Source organism: Peromyscus maniculatus, chromosome 1, assembly GCF_049852395.1.
Source record: "Peromyscus maniculatus bairdii isolate BWxNUB_F1_BW_parent chromosome 1, HU_Pman_BW_mat_3.1, whole genome shotgun sequence".
NCBI lineage: Eukaryota > Metazoa > Chordata > Mammalia > Rodentia > Cricetidae > Peromyscus > Peromyscus maniculatus.
In genome coordinates this window covers 14416466-14433640 of record NC_134852.1, presented here as the reverse complement: position 1 = coordinate 14433640, position 17175 = coordinate 14416466, and the positions used below count along the sequence as shown (strand labels likewise).

The window sequence follows — 17175 nt, the reverse complement described above, 5'->3', positions numbered from 1 at the left end:
AGCGAGTAGGGCGGTTCTCAGCACAGCCTGAAGTGAGGGCGGGGCTTGGAGAAGAGGCGGGTTCTCAGCGGAGTCAATGGTGAGGGCGGCGCTAAGCGGAGAAGGAGCGGGTAATCAGCAGGTTCTCAGCAGACTCTGAAGGGGCGGGGCTTATGGAGAAAGGGCGGGTTCTCAGCGGAGTCAATGGTGAGGGCGGAGCTAATCGGAGAAGGGGAGGGATCGTAGCGAGATTAGGTGAGGGGCGGGGCTTAGCGAGTAGGGCGGTTCTCAGCACATTCTGAAGTGAGGGCGGGGCTTGGGGGAAGGGCGGGTTCTCAGCGGAGTCAATGTGGTGAGGGCGGCGCTAAGCGCAGAAGGGGCGGGTTCTCAGCAGGCTGAGCTGAGGGGCGGGGCTTGCGGAGAAGGGGCAGGTTCTCAGCAGACTCTGAAGGGGCGGGGCTTATGGAGAAAGGGCGGGTTCTCAGCGGAGTCAATGGTGAGGGCGGGGCCTGGATGAGAAGGGGCGGGTTCTCAGGAGAGTCGGAGGTAAAGGGCGGGGCTTGTGAAGAAGGGCACGTCCTAAGGCTGCTCACTGCACTACTGGAGGGATGAGAGCTGGGACCTTGTGAGACTGAGGACGTGATTATGCGGAGCGGGAGGCCCAGGTCTTCTGGGCGTGTCAGTTAGGTCAGTTAGGGCGACCTGTGCGCCAGCCCTACATTAAGCTTCCCCCTCTGCCTAGAGACCACAAGCGTCCCTAGTTACCAGCCGCCGCGGAGGCGCGAGCGCTACTCAGGAGGACGTCTCCTTGATGTCTGGTTCCCTGTTACTTCTCCAACCTCGATGTTAGTGTTTGAGGGAGGAGATATGAGGTGATCGCTAGCCCAGACTAGCCAAGGGTAACTTTGAACTCCTGATCCTCCTGGATCTCTCAAATGTTTGGGGTTAAAGGAGTGAGCCCGCGACACCACGCTTGGAAGTTTGATCTTTTCGGGCTCAGCTTTGCCACAGCAAGAACAGCCACTATTCTGCATCTGATCGCCTCCTCCCTCCCACTCATGTTGATGACCTCTGTGGCCAACAAATCAGCATACTTTTTTTTCACCTGCAAAATGGGAGTGTCACTATTAGTGTTGGGAGCAGTGACTACGACAACTTCATAGGAACCAAAATACAAGAGTCAGGCTTTTTCTGCTCTTTGCCAAAGCGGAAATTATCCCTGCCTTTGAAGGACCAAGAAACCAATACTTGTATCAAAGCTGAAATAAATAAAACGAGGCCATTTGGACGAAGAAAGAAGGAAAGAAACAAACACAATTCCCTGACTTCTTAGATCTTATGGCCCACGGATGGAGACAGACCCAACAAATGATGAAGAAAAAAAAAGGCTATGTAAAAATACAAAGCAGGAAGTGTGTATCACACTTTTCCTATTTTCTTCAGTTAACATTTCAACATCTTTGAAAACCTTTTTCATAAAAGATATCTGCTGGTCATCATCAACCCTGTCTTGACTCTACCTGGAAATCAAAGGCTTGGCCTCACAAAATTCCCCACTATTTGTGATGGAAATCCCAAACTTTGGTTATTTTTGCCTGTGTTTCTGACTCTAAAGTGGGGTTTCCACCACCCTCACTTCTTGAGTTATATTAATTTGCTAGAGAGAGATATCAAGGAAACAGGTTTTTTTTTTTCCCCTTCTTGTTCATTATAGGAGACTTTACATGTTGAGATATTTAAGACAAAATCCAGAAGGACCCTGAGAATTGGAGCTTCTAACCCCACCGAATTGAAGTGAGTCACTCTCCCAGCACATGGTCTTTCTGAAAGCCTTGAAGGATTTTTTTTTTGCAGGGGTGTGGAGGAGGGAACTAAGGCTTCATTAGGTAGGCATGATTGATTCAATCATTGGTTACTGTTAATTCTTTCTCCCCCACCCCATAGAGCTGTGAGTTATAGCTGTCATAGCACTTGATTGGTTCCTCTAGCAACTAGCTAGTTCCCTGTAGTTAGCTCCTCATTGTCACTTAAAGACCTTAGCAGATCACCTTGGGTGATCTCGCTGGGTGTGGTGGCTCATTCCTGTAGTATCAGCACTTGAGGAGCTGCCACAAGTTCAAGGCCAGCTTTGGTTTCATAGTGAGTTCCAGGCCAGCCTAGGCTAGGATGATGATCCTGTTTCAAAACACTTTTAGCTCCTAGGAGCTGGAGATGCAAAAGTGAAGAAAAAGTAAACTTGCCAAACAAAACGTTTAATCACCTCATTTGCAGAAACCCACACATGATTGAAAAGGCCTTTTTATAAATAACAAAAGTATCTTTCCACTCCTTGAAATGTGGAAAGGATAGGTGAGTGATAGAAAGGTAAAGATGAATATATAGTAGCTGAGTAGACAAATATACGTGAATTCATGATAGATGGGAAGACAGATGATGCATGAATAGCTAGGCAGATGGATGGACAGACAGACAGAAACCTCCTCATTGGTCTCACCATCTAGACATCTTCTCTTCTGCTTTCTGCACTTTTCCATGTTCCTAGAGAGAGGACGGGATGGTCTAATCCTAATCCTGAGGTAAGGGACAGGCATGTCAAGCTTTGGGTGGTGGTTTCTACAGTGGGGGAGGGGATGCCGGAATCTAAAGGGCACACTCAAACCATGGTGTAGGGAAGGAAGCTGAATTGCGCTGAATCCAATGTCTACTGAAATTGTAGAGGTAGCTCAGCACTAAAGCGTGATAGTGATGAGCCCATGGATTGGATCAAGGGAATAAAAATATTAAAAACCAAACAAAACTGGGATGGTGCTCACCTACAAATCCAGCCTCAGCTACATAGTGAGACCCTGGCTCAACAAAACAGCGTCTAGTAAAATTTATTCTTATTTCTGTCCTGTAAAGCTGTCCACAAGAGATCAGAAGATATTAGAAGATATTAATCCAATCAGGGGTTGACACAAAAAGACATGAGTTTTTAATAATCTTTTGGTAAAAGCACCAAGGTAGTGAGGGATGTTTCACAGTACCACAGTGCCATCTGCTGGTAAAAGTGTTCAAATACACCTAGTTTGTTTTGGTTTTTTTGAGACAGGGTTTCTGTGTAGCCCTGGCTATCTTGGAACTCACTCTATAGACCGAGATTGGCTTAGGACTCAGAGATCTGCCTAGAGGCCTCTGATGGGATTAAAGGCATGCACTACCACACCAGGCGCCTTTTTTTTTTTTTTTTAAAGAGGGAATATTGTTGCCCAAACTGGCCTGGAAGTTCTGGGGTTCGGTGATGCTCCCTCCTCAGTCTTCCAAATAACTACTCCACATCACCATACCCAGCCAACCTGTTTCCAACATGTGGGTTAGTTTGGGGCCTACTACTAAGATGTTGCTCTCATAAGCCAAACCTTTCTCCCATGCTTTCCCAGGCTGGACACACACATTCTGGGACCAGTTAGCCCAGACTCAATGCCTTGCAAAGCAGGAATTCCTTAATCCACCGATAACAGTGTGTTCACGTACTCAGTAGGCCTGGCTCCCAGACCAATTCTAATTTCACTGGAAGGGATGATGGGAAACATCCTTCTCATGGACTCCTAAAAGGCTACCCGCTTTGATTCCCAGAGGTCTCCCTAAGAGACTGGTGAGAACTGACAGTCAGCGGCAATTAAATGGTGTAAATGGCGGCAGTGGTCCAGACCCAGCGCAGTTCTCAAGATGGGTTGCAGGGAGTGAGGATGCACCATCTAAGTACCTACTGGTAGATCTCTAACCTGGAGAGAATCTTGTGGCTGTATCCACCACTACCACCCACACACACAACCACCCCCACCGCCACCACCCAAAAAACATGGACAAGATGCTCATCACAAATTTTTAAAGCATCAGAAATTCAGATGCAACCTGGATATTCAGCAATAGAGAAATGGAGAGACAACCATTTTCTTTTCTTTTTTCTTTTTTAAGATTGATTTTATTATTATACAGTGTTTTGCCTCTATGTCTGCCTGCAGGCCAGGAGAGGGCACCAGGTCTCATTACAGATGGTTGTGAGCCACCATGTGGGTGCTGGGAATTGAACTCAGGACCTCTGGAAGAACAGCCAGTGCTCTTAACCACTGATCCATCTCTCCAGCCCCCAACCATGGCGGATTTTCACAACGTCAGCGGATATGTGAACATACAAAAACCTTTGTTTGAAAAATCATGAAGACACAAGTCAGAAAATACTGCAGAATGTGATTGCCTTGTTGAGGTTTTAAAAAATTAGGTATGTCTTTTGGGATTGTGGTACTGTGGCAAAATAGCAATGAAGAGCCTAAGAATGTGAGACGACGTCACACACTAGCTACTCAAGGTACATGGGGTGTGCTGCCTAGGCTAGATTTTCTTTTTGTTCTTTTGTTTTATTGTTTTGTTTTTGTTTTTTAAGTCAAGGTTTCATTGTGTAGCCTTGGCTGTCCTAAAACTCACTCTGTAGACCAGGCTAGCCTCAAACTCAGAGATTCTCCCTACCTCAGTCTCTGGAGTGCTGGAATTAAAGGTGTGTTGTATTTCAATTGGACTCAAGCTAGAATGATCTGAAGAATCTTAACTGGGGGATAGCCTCTATCAAAGTGGTTGGTGGGAAAGTATATGTACGAGGCATTATGTTTTTCAAGACAGGGTTTCTCTGTGTAGTTTTGGTGCCTGTCCTGGATCTTGCTCTGTAGACCAGGCTGGCCTCAAACTCACAGAGATCTGCCTGACTCTGCCTCCCGAGTGCTAGGATTAAAGGCATGTGCCACCACCGCCCGGCAGGCATAATTTTTTATTAATGACTGACGTGGGAGGGCTAGGTCTGGCACTAGGTTGGGGCATCTCTTGGAGGATGAAGCTATTTGTTCCTTCTCATTGAGTGCCATCAAAGGCCCTTCACCCTGAAGGATGGTTTCTTGTTGCAAATCAGTTTGATAGGATAGCATTTCTTTCATTAGAACATGAAGTTCTTTTCCAGAAGCCCCCAGAAGAGCCCAACAGCCAACACAGAGACACACTTGCCACTCTTGAGATGCACAGGAGGCTGGAAAATTTGAATCTGCTATCTTCAGATTTTGTTTGGTTTGTTTTTTGAGATAGGTTTCTCTGTGTAACCCTGGCTGTCCTGGAACTAGCTCTGTAGACCAGACTGCCCTCTGCCACCCTTCCCAGCCTATCTTCAGATTCTAAAGCAAGAAGCAGATGCTAACAATAACTGGGTATGGCTGATGGGTAAGCAGCTAAAATCTACCAGTGACACAAGACCAAAGGATGGCCCAAAACCAATCTAGACATGTAGAAACTAAGAAACCCTGTCCAAAATCAAGACTGTTCCTGAAATAGGAAGAAGTAACTGAGAGTAATGTAAGAATCAGACACAGGGCAGTGTGGGCTATTCCTTTGCCCTGTGTGAATATATGTCACTGTAAGTAGGTTAATAAAGAAGCTGATTGACCTATAGCCAGAGAGGTAGAGGTTAGGTGGCGCTGGCAGACCAAAAGAGAGCATGAAGAAGAGGAGTCTCAGAATCTCAAGGAGATGCTCAGGAGATGAACTTGCCATACCGTGAAAAGGTACCAAGCCATGTGGCAGAGCATAGAAGAAATATGGGTTAATTTAAGAGTTAGATAGTAACAAGCCTGAGCTAATGGCCAATCATTTGCAATTAATAATGTCTCAGTGTGGTTATTTGAGAGCAGCTGCCAGGACAGAAAAATCCACCTACAGGGCAAGAAGACCTTTTCCTACAGATTCCACATCTTCTGGTCTAGAAGTCATGAAAATATAGTTTACACAGAGTGAACGGTTTCAACTAGAAATAGAGCCAAATACTGTGCCACAGGCCTTATAATTCCAGTACTAGTGAGACCGAGGCAAGAGGGCTGCCCCCAAATTGAAGAGCAACCAGGGCTACACAGCAGTACTTTGCTCAGGCTCCAATTATATAAACAACTAAATTTAGAAACAAGTCCTTGGGCTGCAAAAGGATGTAAAACTGCTTTTTTTGTTCATTTTATCTGTTGACTGGGTGCTTGGTAGTTTAATTTGTCTCTCTCTCTCTCTCTCTCTCTCTCTCTGTGTGTGTGTGTGTGTGTGTGTGTGTGTGTGTGTGTGTGTGTGAATATATAGCCCAAACTGGCCTTGAACTTGAGGCAATCCTCCTGCCTTAGCTCCCCAAGACCTGGGATTATAAGCATGTACCACCATGCATGGCTGTTTTAGAGTTCTGAATCCTTCACTTAGCGTGTTTGAGTACTCATTCAGATTTCCAAGCGTGTATTCAAAACCTGTAAACCATTCCTCTGGGATTAAAAAAATATGTGTGTTTTGAATTATGAAAGGGGCCAGTGAGACTGCTCAGTGGATAAGCCTGGTAATCCACGCTCAACTTCTGGAACCCACATAAATGAGTGACTCCACAAAGTTGCCCTCTGATCTCTATACACACATGTGTGCACACACACACATACACACAGAAATCTTTATAAAATTCTTTTACTTCCTCTGGAGATAGCTCTTGGGGGTGGGGTTGTTGTTTTATGACAGGGTCTCACTGTGCAGCCAACTGGCCTGGAATGCACAGAGATCTACCAGCCTCTGCCTCCCAAGTGCTAGGATTCAAGTGTGTTACCACACCCTGGATATAGCTTTATTTCTTACCTTTCTTAGCATGTAAAATTGTCGATTTGTTCTTTTTATTGCCACACATGGTGTCTGCAGGATTTATCTCCTGGTTGACCCAGGAGTAATTTGGCTTCCCTGCGACTAAAGCTGGGCATGCTGGCACATACTTTTAATATCCCAGCATTCAGAAGGCAGAGGCAGGCAGATCAGGAGTTCCAGGCCAGCCTGGTCTACAGAGCAAATTCTGGGCCAGCCGAGCCTACATTAGAGAGACTGTATCTCAAAAACAAAACAAAACCAACAAAAAAGCCACATAAAAATCCCATGACTAGATTCTGGGGAGTGTTGGGAGACACAATTATTTCCAATCTTTCCCTGTTAATTGATTTAGAAAACTCGAAATTGAGGCATCTTATTAGCAGTACATTGAGCTCTCCTTTCTCCAAGATGCACCGGCCGTAATCACCCTACGCTAATGGGCTCCTTGTATTACTTCCATTCCTGTGGTTGCTTGCCAGCACAAACTCCTGGATGATTAATAGCGGGTAAGGGCCGAGGGACGGCTTTTCTACATTTATTATGTTCACACGCGTTCCTCTATTGCGCTGTCTGGGAGGCTGAACGGTAGCTGGATCGTGACTTACGCTCCTGCCACATCCCTTGTAGGGCTTTTCCTTGGAACGGCTCACCTGATGTCGACTCAGTTGTGAGCAATGGCCGAAGGCCTTCCCACATTCCTCGCGCTCGTATGGCTTCTTGTGGGTATGGATTTTATGATGGACCGTGAGATGTGAGACCCGCTGGAAGGCCCTACTGCACACAGTACACTGGTAGGGTTTCTCCCCGGTGTGAATTCTCTGATGTTGCTTAAGCTGCGAGTTCACTCGAAAGGTCTTGCCACATGCCTTGCACTCATAAGGTTTCTCTCCAGTATGAATTCGCCGATGTCGGATAAGAGTGGATCCTTGGTTAAAAGCCTTCCCACAGTCTTTACATTCGAAGAGTTTCTTGCCAGTGTGAACAGTCTGATGCTGAATCAGCTGAGACCTATGACTAAAGGTCTTCCCACACTCCTTACACACGTAGGGCTTTTCACCGGTATGAATCCTGTGATGGACTTTAAGATGCGAGATCCGATTGAAGGCCTTGCCACAGTCCTTACATTGATAGGGTTTCTCCCCGGTATGGATTCGCTGGTGCTCAATGAGCTGTGAGCTCCGACTGAAGGCTTTAGCACAGTCTTTACATTCATAAGGTTTCTCACCTGAATGAACCCTCTGGTGTTGTATGAAATTTGAGCCAGAATTGAAGGCCTTCCCACATTCTTTACATTCATAAGGCTTCTTGCCAGAATGAATATTCTCATGCTGGATTAGTCGTGAACCGTATTTAAAGGCCTTCCCACACTCCCTACATTTGTAGGGCTTCTCGTTAATAGGAATTCCTTGATTGATACAGAATTCCTTGTGCCACAAGTCTTTTTTGCGTTTATTATATCGACAGGACTTTCTCTGGGAAAAAGTAAGAGGTGCTTGCTGGTTTAAAGCGGGCATTTCCTCATGACTGATTAACACGGGACTGGCATTTCTGTCTGGACTTCCTGGTTGTCTGTCAAACAGGCCTTCGTCTTCCCCATCATCCTGGAAGCTCGAGCCCTCAAGACCACAGCTTGCAAGGCCTCCCATCATCCCCCACCGTGGCGACTCCATTTCATTAACGCGTGGCTTTGCAGACAGTATTTTGGCACCGTATCCAGATTCCAATGCTGAAACAGAAGTGAAATGGAAAATGGTCATTTTTCTTTTTCCAGGAGAAGAACCTATGGTGGAAGCTGGCAGGTTCTCGGGGGATCACCAATGAGAGACACACGCCTCTGCTCACGCCTCCTCCCTGCCACCGCTCAGCATTCTCGTCAGGGTTCCCAACCTGGCGGTGTCTGTCTCACACAAGCGTCCCACGAGGACAGCAGGAAAGGCAGGAGCCTTCATACATGCGACTGTTTGGGGGAAGATTTCTTTCCAATGTCTAGCCAAGCAATCATGGCGGGAGGCAGGCATGAAGAGTCATTTCTGTGTTTGTGGGTGATCTGGCCGAGCAAAACACAGCTAAGATTGCCCTTGGAACCACCCTGATGTTTATTAGATTCTAACTTGTGTTGGGGGCCCAGCACCTATAATTAATTACCTGTTCATGGTTTTACTCACTATGACTAATGACCTTTCTTTGTTTTTTCTTTTCTTTTGTTGTTGTTTTGGTCTTGGTTTTTTTGAGACAGGGCTCCTTTGTGTAGCCCTGGAACTCGCTCTGTAGACCAGACTGGCCTCGAACTCACAGCGGTCTGTCTGCCTCTGCCTCCCAAATGCTGGGATTAAAGGCGTGGACCACCACTGCCCAACCACTAATGACCTTTCTAATAAATCCTTGCCAGACTTTTAAAAAGTATTGGAAGCTCCGACACCTATACACTCTTGACTATGGCTAAGCAATCCGAAATCAGGCAAACAGAGAGGTGGAGGCAACATTAGAAATGAGGAGCGGGAGGAAAGCAGTGTTGCATTGCACTGCTTCTAAAACATCAGTGTAGCTCTGAGCCATGTTTAGAAACACATTAGCAGATTCCACAAAAACAGAAATACAATCAAGAGTGACTTCTGCCAATGGCCAGCTTCCCGGTGGGGCTTCAGGGGTTGTGCAAGAACAGGGAACAGGTACAAGAACCCATCCTCTTGATTTGGTGGGGGTAACACAGGCGTACAAACCTGCCAGCGTTCATCAGTACTGCACGTAAGGGGTGTACATTTTACCCGATGTAAATTATACTCTGCAAAACTCATGTGGATTCTGCCGGATGCACCGAGGAGGGATCGGGTGATGGTTGCCAATGTGAATGTCCTTAATATTGCTGAACTGTATGCTTAAAGAATGGTTTAGATGGTAGCTTCTGTTATGTGTATTTTATCATACCTTTAAAAAGAAGTGATGGGAAGGGTGTGTGACTGGATCCTTGACCTGCCTGAGTACCTAAAGGCATGTGTGGGAGAAAAAAATAAACCAAAGGGAACGCTGACACACTTGCCTACCAGGACATGGTAACAACACAGCAGCTATCCTTTGGCACATCCGGTCACCACCACCTCCTGTGGTTTCCTCTAAGCTGAAACCTAAGTAACCACCATGGCCACTGCCAACTCTGGAACTTTGCCATTATTTAAAAGGAATGTTGAAAAAAAGAATGACCTTGTGTCTCGTTTCGAGCTCAGTTTACTGGGGGATGAGACCCTTCTACAACATCATGTTTTGCTCTTATCCAGATTATAAGCAAAAACTGCATGGGGGTTAGGGGGGAGGCAAGATAGCGCAGTGGATAAGTACACCTGCCACAAAAGCCTGACGACCGGAGTTCAATCCCAGGACCCAGAAGTCAGATGCCCTGGCTCACATCTGTAATCCCAGCACTCCTACAGTTAGATGAGAGGCAAAAACAAGAGAATCAGCTGGAAGCTCCTGGAACTATCCTGGACTGCGAAGTCTGGCCAAAATAAGAAACTGCCTCAGGAAGGTGAGAGACCCGCTCCCAAAAGTGATCCTTTGACCTCACACAGTTGTCTCCAAATGCATGTACTGACATTCACACACACACACACACACACACACACACACACACACACACACACACACACACACACACACACAATAAAGGAAAATACTTTTTAAAGGCTCCGTGGTGCACTTCATCCAATCCTACCTGGCCCGTGTAGTGGCCAGCTACACTGTAACCAAGGCAACCGACCTCACTGAGTTAAAGACTCACTTATATGATGGTGCAAGGAACCATGGGCCAAAGTGACGACCGCTTCTGCGTACATTCCTAAAGCTCGTGAAGCAGATGGCCCCAGAGGACCACACAGAGCCTGCGTCACATCAGTTTCACTTTATTTGTGAACGGACTGAGAGAAAGCTACAGGAGTATACAAAAAGGTCACAAACTAGAAAAGCAATAGGCGTCTGCTGGGGCCTGACCACATGGAGAGACAGACTCCAAATACTCGGGTGCCCACTTACATGCTGACCCACTCAGAGGCTAGAACAGCTGGTTATCGTGTTGCAAAGGGAGGCGGCCAGGAGCGCAGCCTGACGTACAGAAGACTGTGCCAACAGCCGAGGACATCTACACGGACACAGCTGCAGGAACTACGGTGACTCTGAGTGCTTGCTCTCTTCCGGCCGTGTGGGAAAAACACTTTGGCTACCTCTATAGAAATGCCTCTGAGAGCACTCCTTTCTCCAAGATGCCGTTCTCTCTCCCGGATCCACCTAGCATGACTGGGTTTACTCTAGGGGCATGTTTCCACTCTTCTAAGTAAGGCCTTCCCTAATGCTATACTATGTAAAACTATCTGAAGGGCGTTCTACTTAACTCATAACGCCGCAGAGATGGCAATAATCCGGAAGTCTCCTGGGTTTCTAGTCCCAGCGCTCACCTGAAGGCAGACCTCCTGCGGTGCCCCTCTCCTCTAGCCAAGGCTCCCTTCCTTGCTCTAGGATGGCTATCACATCGGGTTTGGATATGGTAAGACCTGAAGAAGAGGAAAGAAAAAACACACACCATACGGTCAGACTGAGAGGCCTTGGAATTCAGATCCAGGGCTCTGTCACTGAGCAGGGAGAGAGTTGCAGAAAGGACGAAAAGAAAACCTAACAGTCGGAGGACCCGACTTCAAGCAATTGGCTGCCTTTTATACACTCCAAATTGGCCGGTCGTGGAACTGAAAGGTACCCAATAGCTGACAATAGGCAGGGGCATGCCCAGGAAGACCCAGACTAACGGACCAGACCACTTTACCCAGTGAGACCAGATGGCCGTAGTTCTCCAGCATCACCTCTCTGTACAAGTCCTTCTGAGCAGGCTCGAGGCGCTCCCACTCTTCTTGGGAGAAAGTTATGGCCACGTCCCTGAACAGTTCTGAACCCTGAAACAAGAGGGTGAACGGCGTGTGACTATTTCATTTAAGGGGGTGTTTCCCAGTGGGGTGAGAGGAGCTGGGGGAGGTCTCTGTAGAAAGGGGTGGTTCTGGTGAACAAAGCAGCTGGGGTTGCTTGTCAACAACAATAAAAAAAATGAGCACGAGGAAGACACAGTCTTAAAATATTTTCATACACTCCATTTTGCTGCAGACCACCACTCCCATGTATAGGTCTGGGATGAAAATTAAAGGCTAAATGGAGTTTTCATAAATTCTCAGTTCAGGTTAGAAATATCGTTTCTACTTTGTGACAAAGATACTTGATGAACTTTTCCCTAAAGATTTTAATAAAATCTTTTAAAAAACCATAGCCACCATGGTACCACACGCCTGTAATACCAGCACTCCAGAAGCAGAAGCAGGTGAATTACTGTGAGTCTGAGGCCACAGTCTGATCTACAAACGGAGTTCCAGGGCAGCTAGTGCTACACAGTAAGACCCTGTCTCGGAAGAAAAACCCGTGTATCTCAGAGGGAGGAGCTTCATCCTAGTCAAGAGTTTGTTGCCAAGCTCAGTTCACCATGACATCAGAACACAGCACAAGCGCCTTCTTCATGAGACAATGAATGAAGACTACTTTCATTGACTGTACAACTTCCTAAATGAAAAGAATAAAACATCCTCATATTTTGGAACCGAAGTACGGATCGAATCTCTAAAGCTCTTCCAAGCTCTGAGAACCCACCCATCAACCCATCAGGCTGAGAATCTCATTTGCTATTCCCATGAGCCTCAGCTCTGTATTTCTCTTGTGCTTAAGCCGAAGAAGATAATGGAGAAAGACCCAAAGGTTTGGTGTAACCTCGAATCAGATCATACTCGGGCATCTAATCTCTGGATTCCCAACTAGGTCTCCACCACACCTTTGGGTGTCAGTCTCTTCCACAGGCTGAAAGGGTGATGAATGCCACCTCCTTGTTTCCCTGTGTGACCGCTCTCTCTTCTCTCAAATCTTAGCTCCTACAAGGATGCTCCCATCTCATGCAGGCAGGGAAATGGAGGTCTGCTCAGAAAATCTCAGTACAGAATGAATCTACAGCACTCCAGAATGACGTGGGTCAGAGAAGATGGAGCAATAAGAAAGGGCTTAGCTTGGGCCTGTTGGTGGTGCACACCTTTAACCCCAGCACTCAGGAGGCAGAGGCAGGTGGATCTCTGTGAATTCGAGGCCAGACTGGTCCGGAGAGTGACTTCCAAGACAGCCGGGGCTACACAAAGAAATCCTGTCTCAAAAAACCAAAACATAGCCCAGCCTATCATCCTACCATCTCGTTTACTCCCTAAAACAGACCTCAGGGGACCAGATTAACTGGTGGGATCTGGGTGGGAAGTTTCAGGATAACAAATATTGACATGATTTTAAAACTCACGAGAGGCATGACTTCCGGGAGTTCAAGGGCTGGTGGGTCTTCCTCTTGGGGAAGGACAGAGTCCTTAGATGTCAGAGCTGAGGGAGGAAAGAGTAAACACGAAGATCTAAGCCTGCCTGGAAGCTCCCTGAACGCCAGGGTCATGTTTGCACCTGTTTCTGACCGCCCGTTAACTTATAGAGAGCTGGGATAAACCGATACCCAACACCAACAGCCCGCTTTAGCTGCTGCCGAGGCGGCACAGCATGAGTGGTCCTTTCTCCCCCACTTTCCTCAAATTCTGCGGGTGGTGCAAAACTCAGGGGTCCTCAGACCAGTGATGGAGACCCACACATTACTCAAAGGACAGGAAAGCTCTCCTCACCCAGGGAGTGAGTAAGAACTTGCATAATGTACGTAGTCCTAGACCTGAAATGAAGCATTCACAGGACTCAGCCATTTAATCTCCCACACAGCAAATGGAACCACTCTGAAGTCACCCTGGCTATTTCTCCAACTTCCAAATTCATAAAGAACTCCACAGCTCAAACTGGGCCTACCTGGTGTCAAGAAATAGGAGGAAACTGCAGAGGACAATCGGACAGTTAGATGGGCGGGGCCAGGACTCCATCTTCAGAACATAAACATATCCTTCCAGAGACACAGCAGTCATGTCTGTTGAAGAAAAATGCACAGAATTAGGACATAAATAGGTTAAGACCGCAAGTGGGTAAGTGTGGAATCGATTTTAGCATAGCCACAATAATAGAATATGACACCAATAATCAAACTTGAGTTTGAGGGGGTAAGAAATGGCTCAGTGGTTAAGAGCACTTGCTGCTCCTGCAGAGAGGACTTGGGTTCAGTTTCCAGCACCCACATCAGGCAATTCGCAACTGCCTGTACCTCCAGCTCCAAGAGATCCCACATCCTCTTCTGGACTCCTCAAGCAACCGCACTTACAATCACAAACCCACTCACACACAATCTTTAAAAACAAAATGATGGGCTGGAGAGATGCCTCAGAGGTTAAGAGCACCGACTGCTCTTCCAGAGGTCCTGAGTTCAATTCCCAGCAACCACATGGTGGCTCACAACCATCTGTAACGAGATCTGGTGCCCTCTTCTGGCCTGCAGTCATACATGCTGTATACATAATAAATAAATAAATCTTTTAAAAAAATGATATTGAGGGCTGGGCATAGTGACACACACCTTTAATCCCAGCACTCAGGAGGAAGAGGTAAGTGTGTCTCTGTGAGTTCCAGGCCAGTCAGTGCTACATAGACTTTCCCTCTCAAAAAAAAAAATTTTTTTTAAAGAAATTAAAAGCATCAGTTATTTGCTGGCAGACTTTTCTTTCCTGGCCGCCAGTCCCAAGTTATCACACAGAGGATTATATTAATTACAAATGCTTGGCAAATAGCTCAGGTTTGTTACTACCTCTTACGTTTAAATTAACCCATATTTCTTATCTATGTTTTTCCACGTGGCTTGGTACCTTTTCTCAGTACGGCATGCCCATCTTGTTTCTATTTGCTGGCGAATACCCAGCTCTGCCCTTCTTCCTCCCAGCAATCTCAGCTTAGCTCTCCCACCTAAATTTATTCTGTTCAGCTATGGCCAGTCACCTTCTTTATTAAAACAATCACAGTGACATATATTCACACAGTGTAAAAGATTATTCCACAGTTATTGCCGAGCGATGGCGCACACCTTTAATCCCAGCTCTCAGGAGGCAGAGGCAGGAAGATCTCTGAGTTTGAGACCAGCATGGTCTACAAAGCTAGTTCCAGGATGAGCTACACAGAGAAACCCTATCTCAAAAAACAAAACAAAACAAAAACAAACAAACAAAAAAAACCCCAAAAAACAAAACCATCAGTTATTAAGAAGTTATTTACAACTAGATCATTTGCACAATTATAAGAACATTCAGCAAAAAGAAACCTAACCACTACTGGTACATGGGTTCAAAACAAGAAAAAAAAGCATGGAAGAGAAAAACATCCTAGGTGGCTAATGAAATGGCTCACTGGGTAAAGGCACTTGCTGTAAAGTTTGATTCCCACAACCCACATGGTGGGAGGAGAGAACCCACTCCTACAAGCTGTCCTCTGACCTCCACTAGGGTGTTTATGGCACACAATGGCCCCCACAAAAACCAACAAAAAATCCAAAGTTTTGTAGTGTTATCATTTAACCACTTCTTGAGCTCATTAAAGAAATGCTATCTTGTAAAAGGGTCATAAAGGAATACCTGTCACGTCACAAACATTTCTAGTTTGTAAGTGAAATAATTATGAAAGGTCCTTAGTGTGATGTAATGGGAAGCGCGCCCTTGTTACAAGCATGTTTATAAGCACCATTTCATCACCGGCACAACATCCTATCGTAGGGACAGCCTGGGACTCACTGAACACTTTCTCCACTGCTGGACAACGGACCTAAAACAAGATCATTTAGATGGCCCTACGTGTTGCTTCTAAACCAGTGGCTCAATGGTTCTAAATGTTTTTGGGGTCCTGCAACGTATATCATATAAAACAAGATCTCCCTTTAAAAGGCTATACTCACACTTGGGTTTGTCTTATTCTTTTCTAAATGTCTATTAAGTTCTGTGTTTAACCCTGTTTAAAAATGTAGGGGGCTGAACCCGGGCGGTGGTGGCGCCTCTGTGAGTTCGAGGCCAGCCTGATCTACAGCGCAAGATCCAGGACAGGCGCCAAAACTACACAGAGAACCCTGTCTCGAAAACAAAAACAAAATGTAGGTGCTGAGGAGATGGCTCAGCGGGTTCAAAGAACTTGCTGCCCATGGGGAGGACCCATGTCGGGGTTCCAGCACCCACATGGCAACTACCAACCTATATCTTCTAGTCTCTGTGGACACTGCATGCAACCAACACACACACACACACACACACACACACACACACACACACACACCACACCACACCACACCACACCACACCACACCACACCACACACACACAAATAAGTAAATCCTTTTAAAAAAATTTTACTGTAAATGTACTTTAATCAACTCAAGATCTGCTTTAATATGTAATAATATATATGTATAATAAAATACTTCGTCTCAGGATACACAAAGCCAAACGTAGTGCTAAACGCAAAACATCCTTAATTTCAGAAGGTGGAGGAACCTTCCCAAACTGCCCTAGGTCTACCAGGTTAGCTGAGAAATTGGGCACAAGAAGGGGGCACCAACTGAGCGCTAGCCGCGGGGGACGACGGGAAATGTAGTCCAGGACCGGGAAGCCTATGAAAAACAGTGGGTCCAGGCATCGCATTAGTCTGAAGGCTGAGATTCTTGGTCCGCGGCGCCTGCTCCCTTACTCACCGCGGAGCTTCCGGATAGCTCCGGACCTCCATTTGTTTCCTCCTTGGTCGGCCTGCCCCCTGACCACAGCCCGATTACCGCCTCAATACCAGCGGACTCGCTGCTCGAGGCCGGAAGACGGCGCAAGCGCAGAAGCGCCTCTGGCGCTAACGTCGCAGTCCTTTCTGGGAATTGTAGTCTCCAGGATGTCAAACGGCCTAAGCAGGTGTAAGGGGTTTTGTGAGCCTATGTGCTGAGATGTGGAAGGGTGTTCGAATCCCGTAGACTTCTGCTGAAAGTCGCGCGTGATTCCTTCTCTGGATTTGAGTGCGTGGCCATGGCAGTGTATGCAGTAACTCTTGGGACTAAGTGTGCTGTTTGATTTTAATCCTGTGTGAGTTGTTTGGTATGCAAACTGGGCAAGGTTAACCGTGGATGCACACTTGTGAAAATGTGACTGAAAAGTTTTCCATTTATAGAAGATCTACAGCTAACATTTCAATTAATTGGGAAACAAAACAAAGCAACAACAAAACCCTACTGTTGTACACCTAAGATTGAAGCAAGGTAATGTAGACACCAGAAGATAAGAAATAAAAGTTTATTTTTGCAGACAATATGATTAGCCATGGTGTATCTTCACAGGAATAAAACATTGATTTTTTGTTTGTTTGTTTTGGTTTTTGGTTTTTTTTTTTGAGACAGGGTTTCTCTGTTTAGCTTTGGAGCCTGTCCTGGAACTCACTCTGTAGAGCAGGTTGACCTCGAACTCACAGAGATCCGCCTGGCTCTGCCTCCCGAGTGTGCGAGCCTGGGTGTATGTATGTGCACTCCATGCATGCAGTGCC

The 17175-nt window shown here is 46.3% G+C and overlaps 2 protein-coding genes across 4 annotated transcripts in view; both read right to left on the bottom strand.

The window, feature by feature from the left end:
• Galp (galanin like peptide) overlaps positions 1 to 17175 on the bottom strand; it is a 230325-nt gene that overhangs the window by 11797 nt on the left and 201353 nt on the right. The window lies entirely within an intron of this gene.
• Positions 832 to 16474, bottom strand: Znf582 (zinc finger protein 582). Of its 3 annotated transcripts, XM_006993567.4 has the most exons (6): positions 16349 to 16474; positions 13546 to 13660; positions 13007 to 13083; positions 11456 to 11582; positions 11094 to 11189; positions 832 to 8377 (listed from the first exon to the last, which is right to left on the bottom strand). In XM_006993567.4, exons 3-6 carry the CDS (start codon positions 13013 to 13015, stop codon positions 7080 to 7082), a joined length of 1530 nt encoding a protein of 509 aa, XP_006993629.3. In that variant the 5' UTR covers positions 13016 to 13083; positions 13546 to 13660; positions 16349 to 16474; the 3' UTR covers positions 832 to 7079. The 3 variants fall into 3 exon arrangements, with proteins under 3 accessions (XP_006993629.3, XP_076426608.1, XP_076426593.1); XM_076570493.1 differs by lacking the exon at positions 13007 to 13083; XM_076570478.1 differs by lacking the exons at positions 13546 to 13660; positions 16349 to 16474 and having other exon boundaries at positions 13007 to 13257.

Coding starts and splice junctions, on each gene's coding strand:
- Znf582 (XM_076570478.1), bottom strand. CDS start 13,150: ATGACCCTGGCGTTCAGGGAGCTTCCAGGCAGGCTTAGATCTTCGTGT. Junction 11,583..13,006: donor TCCCGGAAGTCATGCCTCTC/GTGAGTTTTAAA, acceptor CTCTTGTTTCAG/GGTTCAGAACTGTTCAGGGA. Junction 11,190..11,455: donor CGGCCATCTGGTCTCACTGG/GTAAAGTGGTCT, acceptor CCTCTTCTTCAG/GTCTTACCATATCCAAACCC.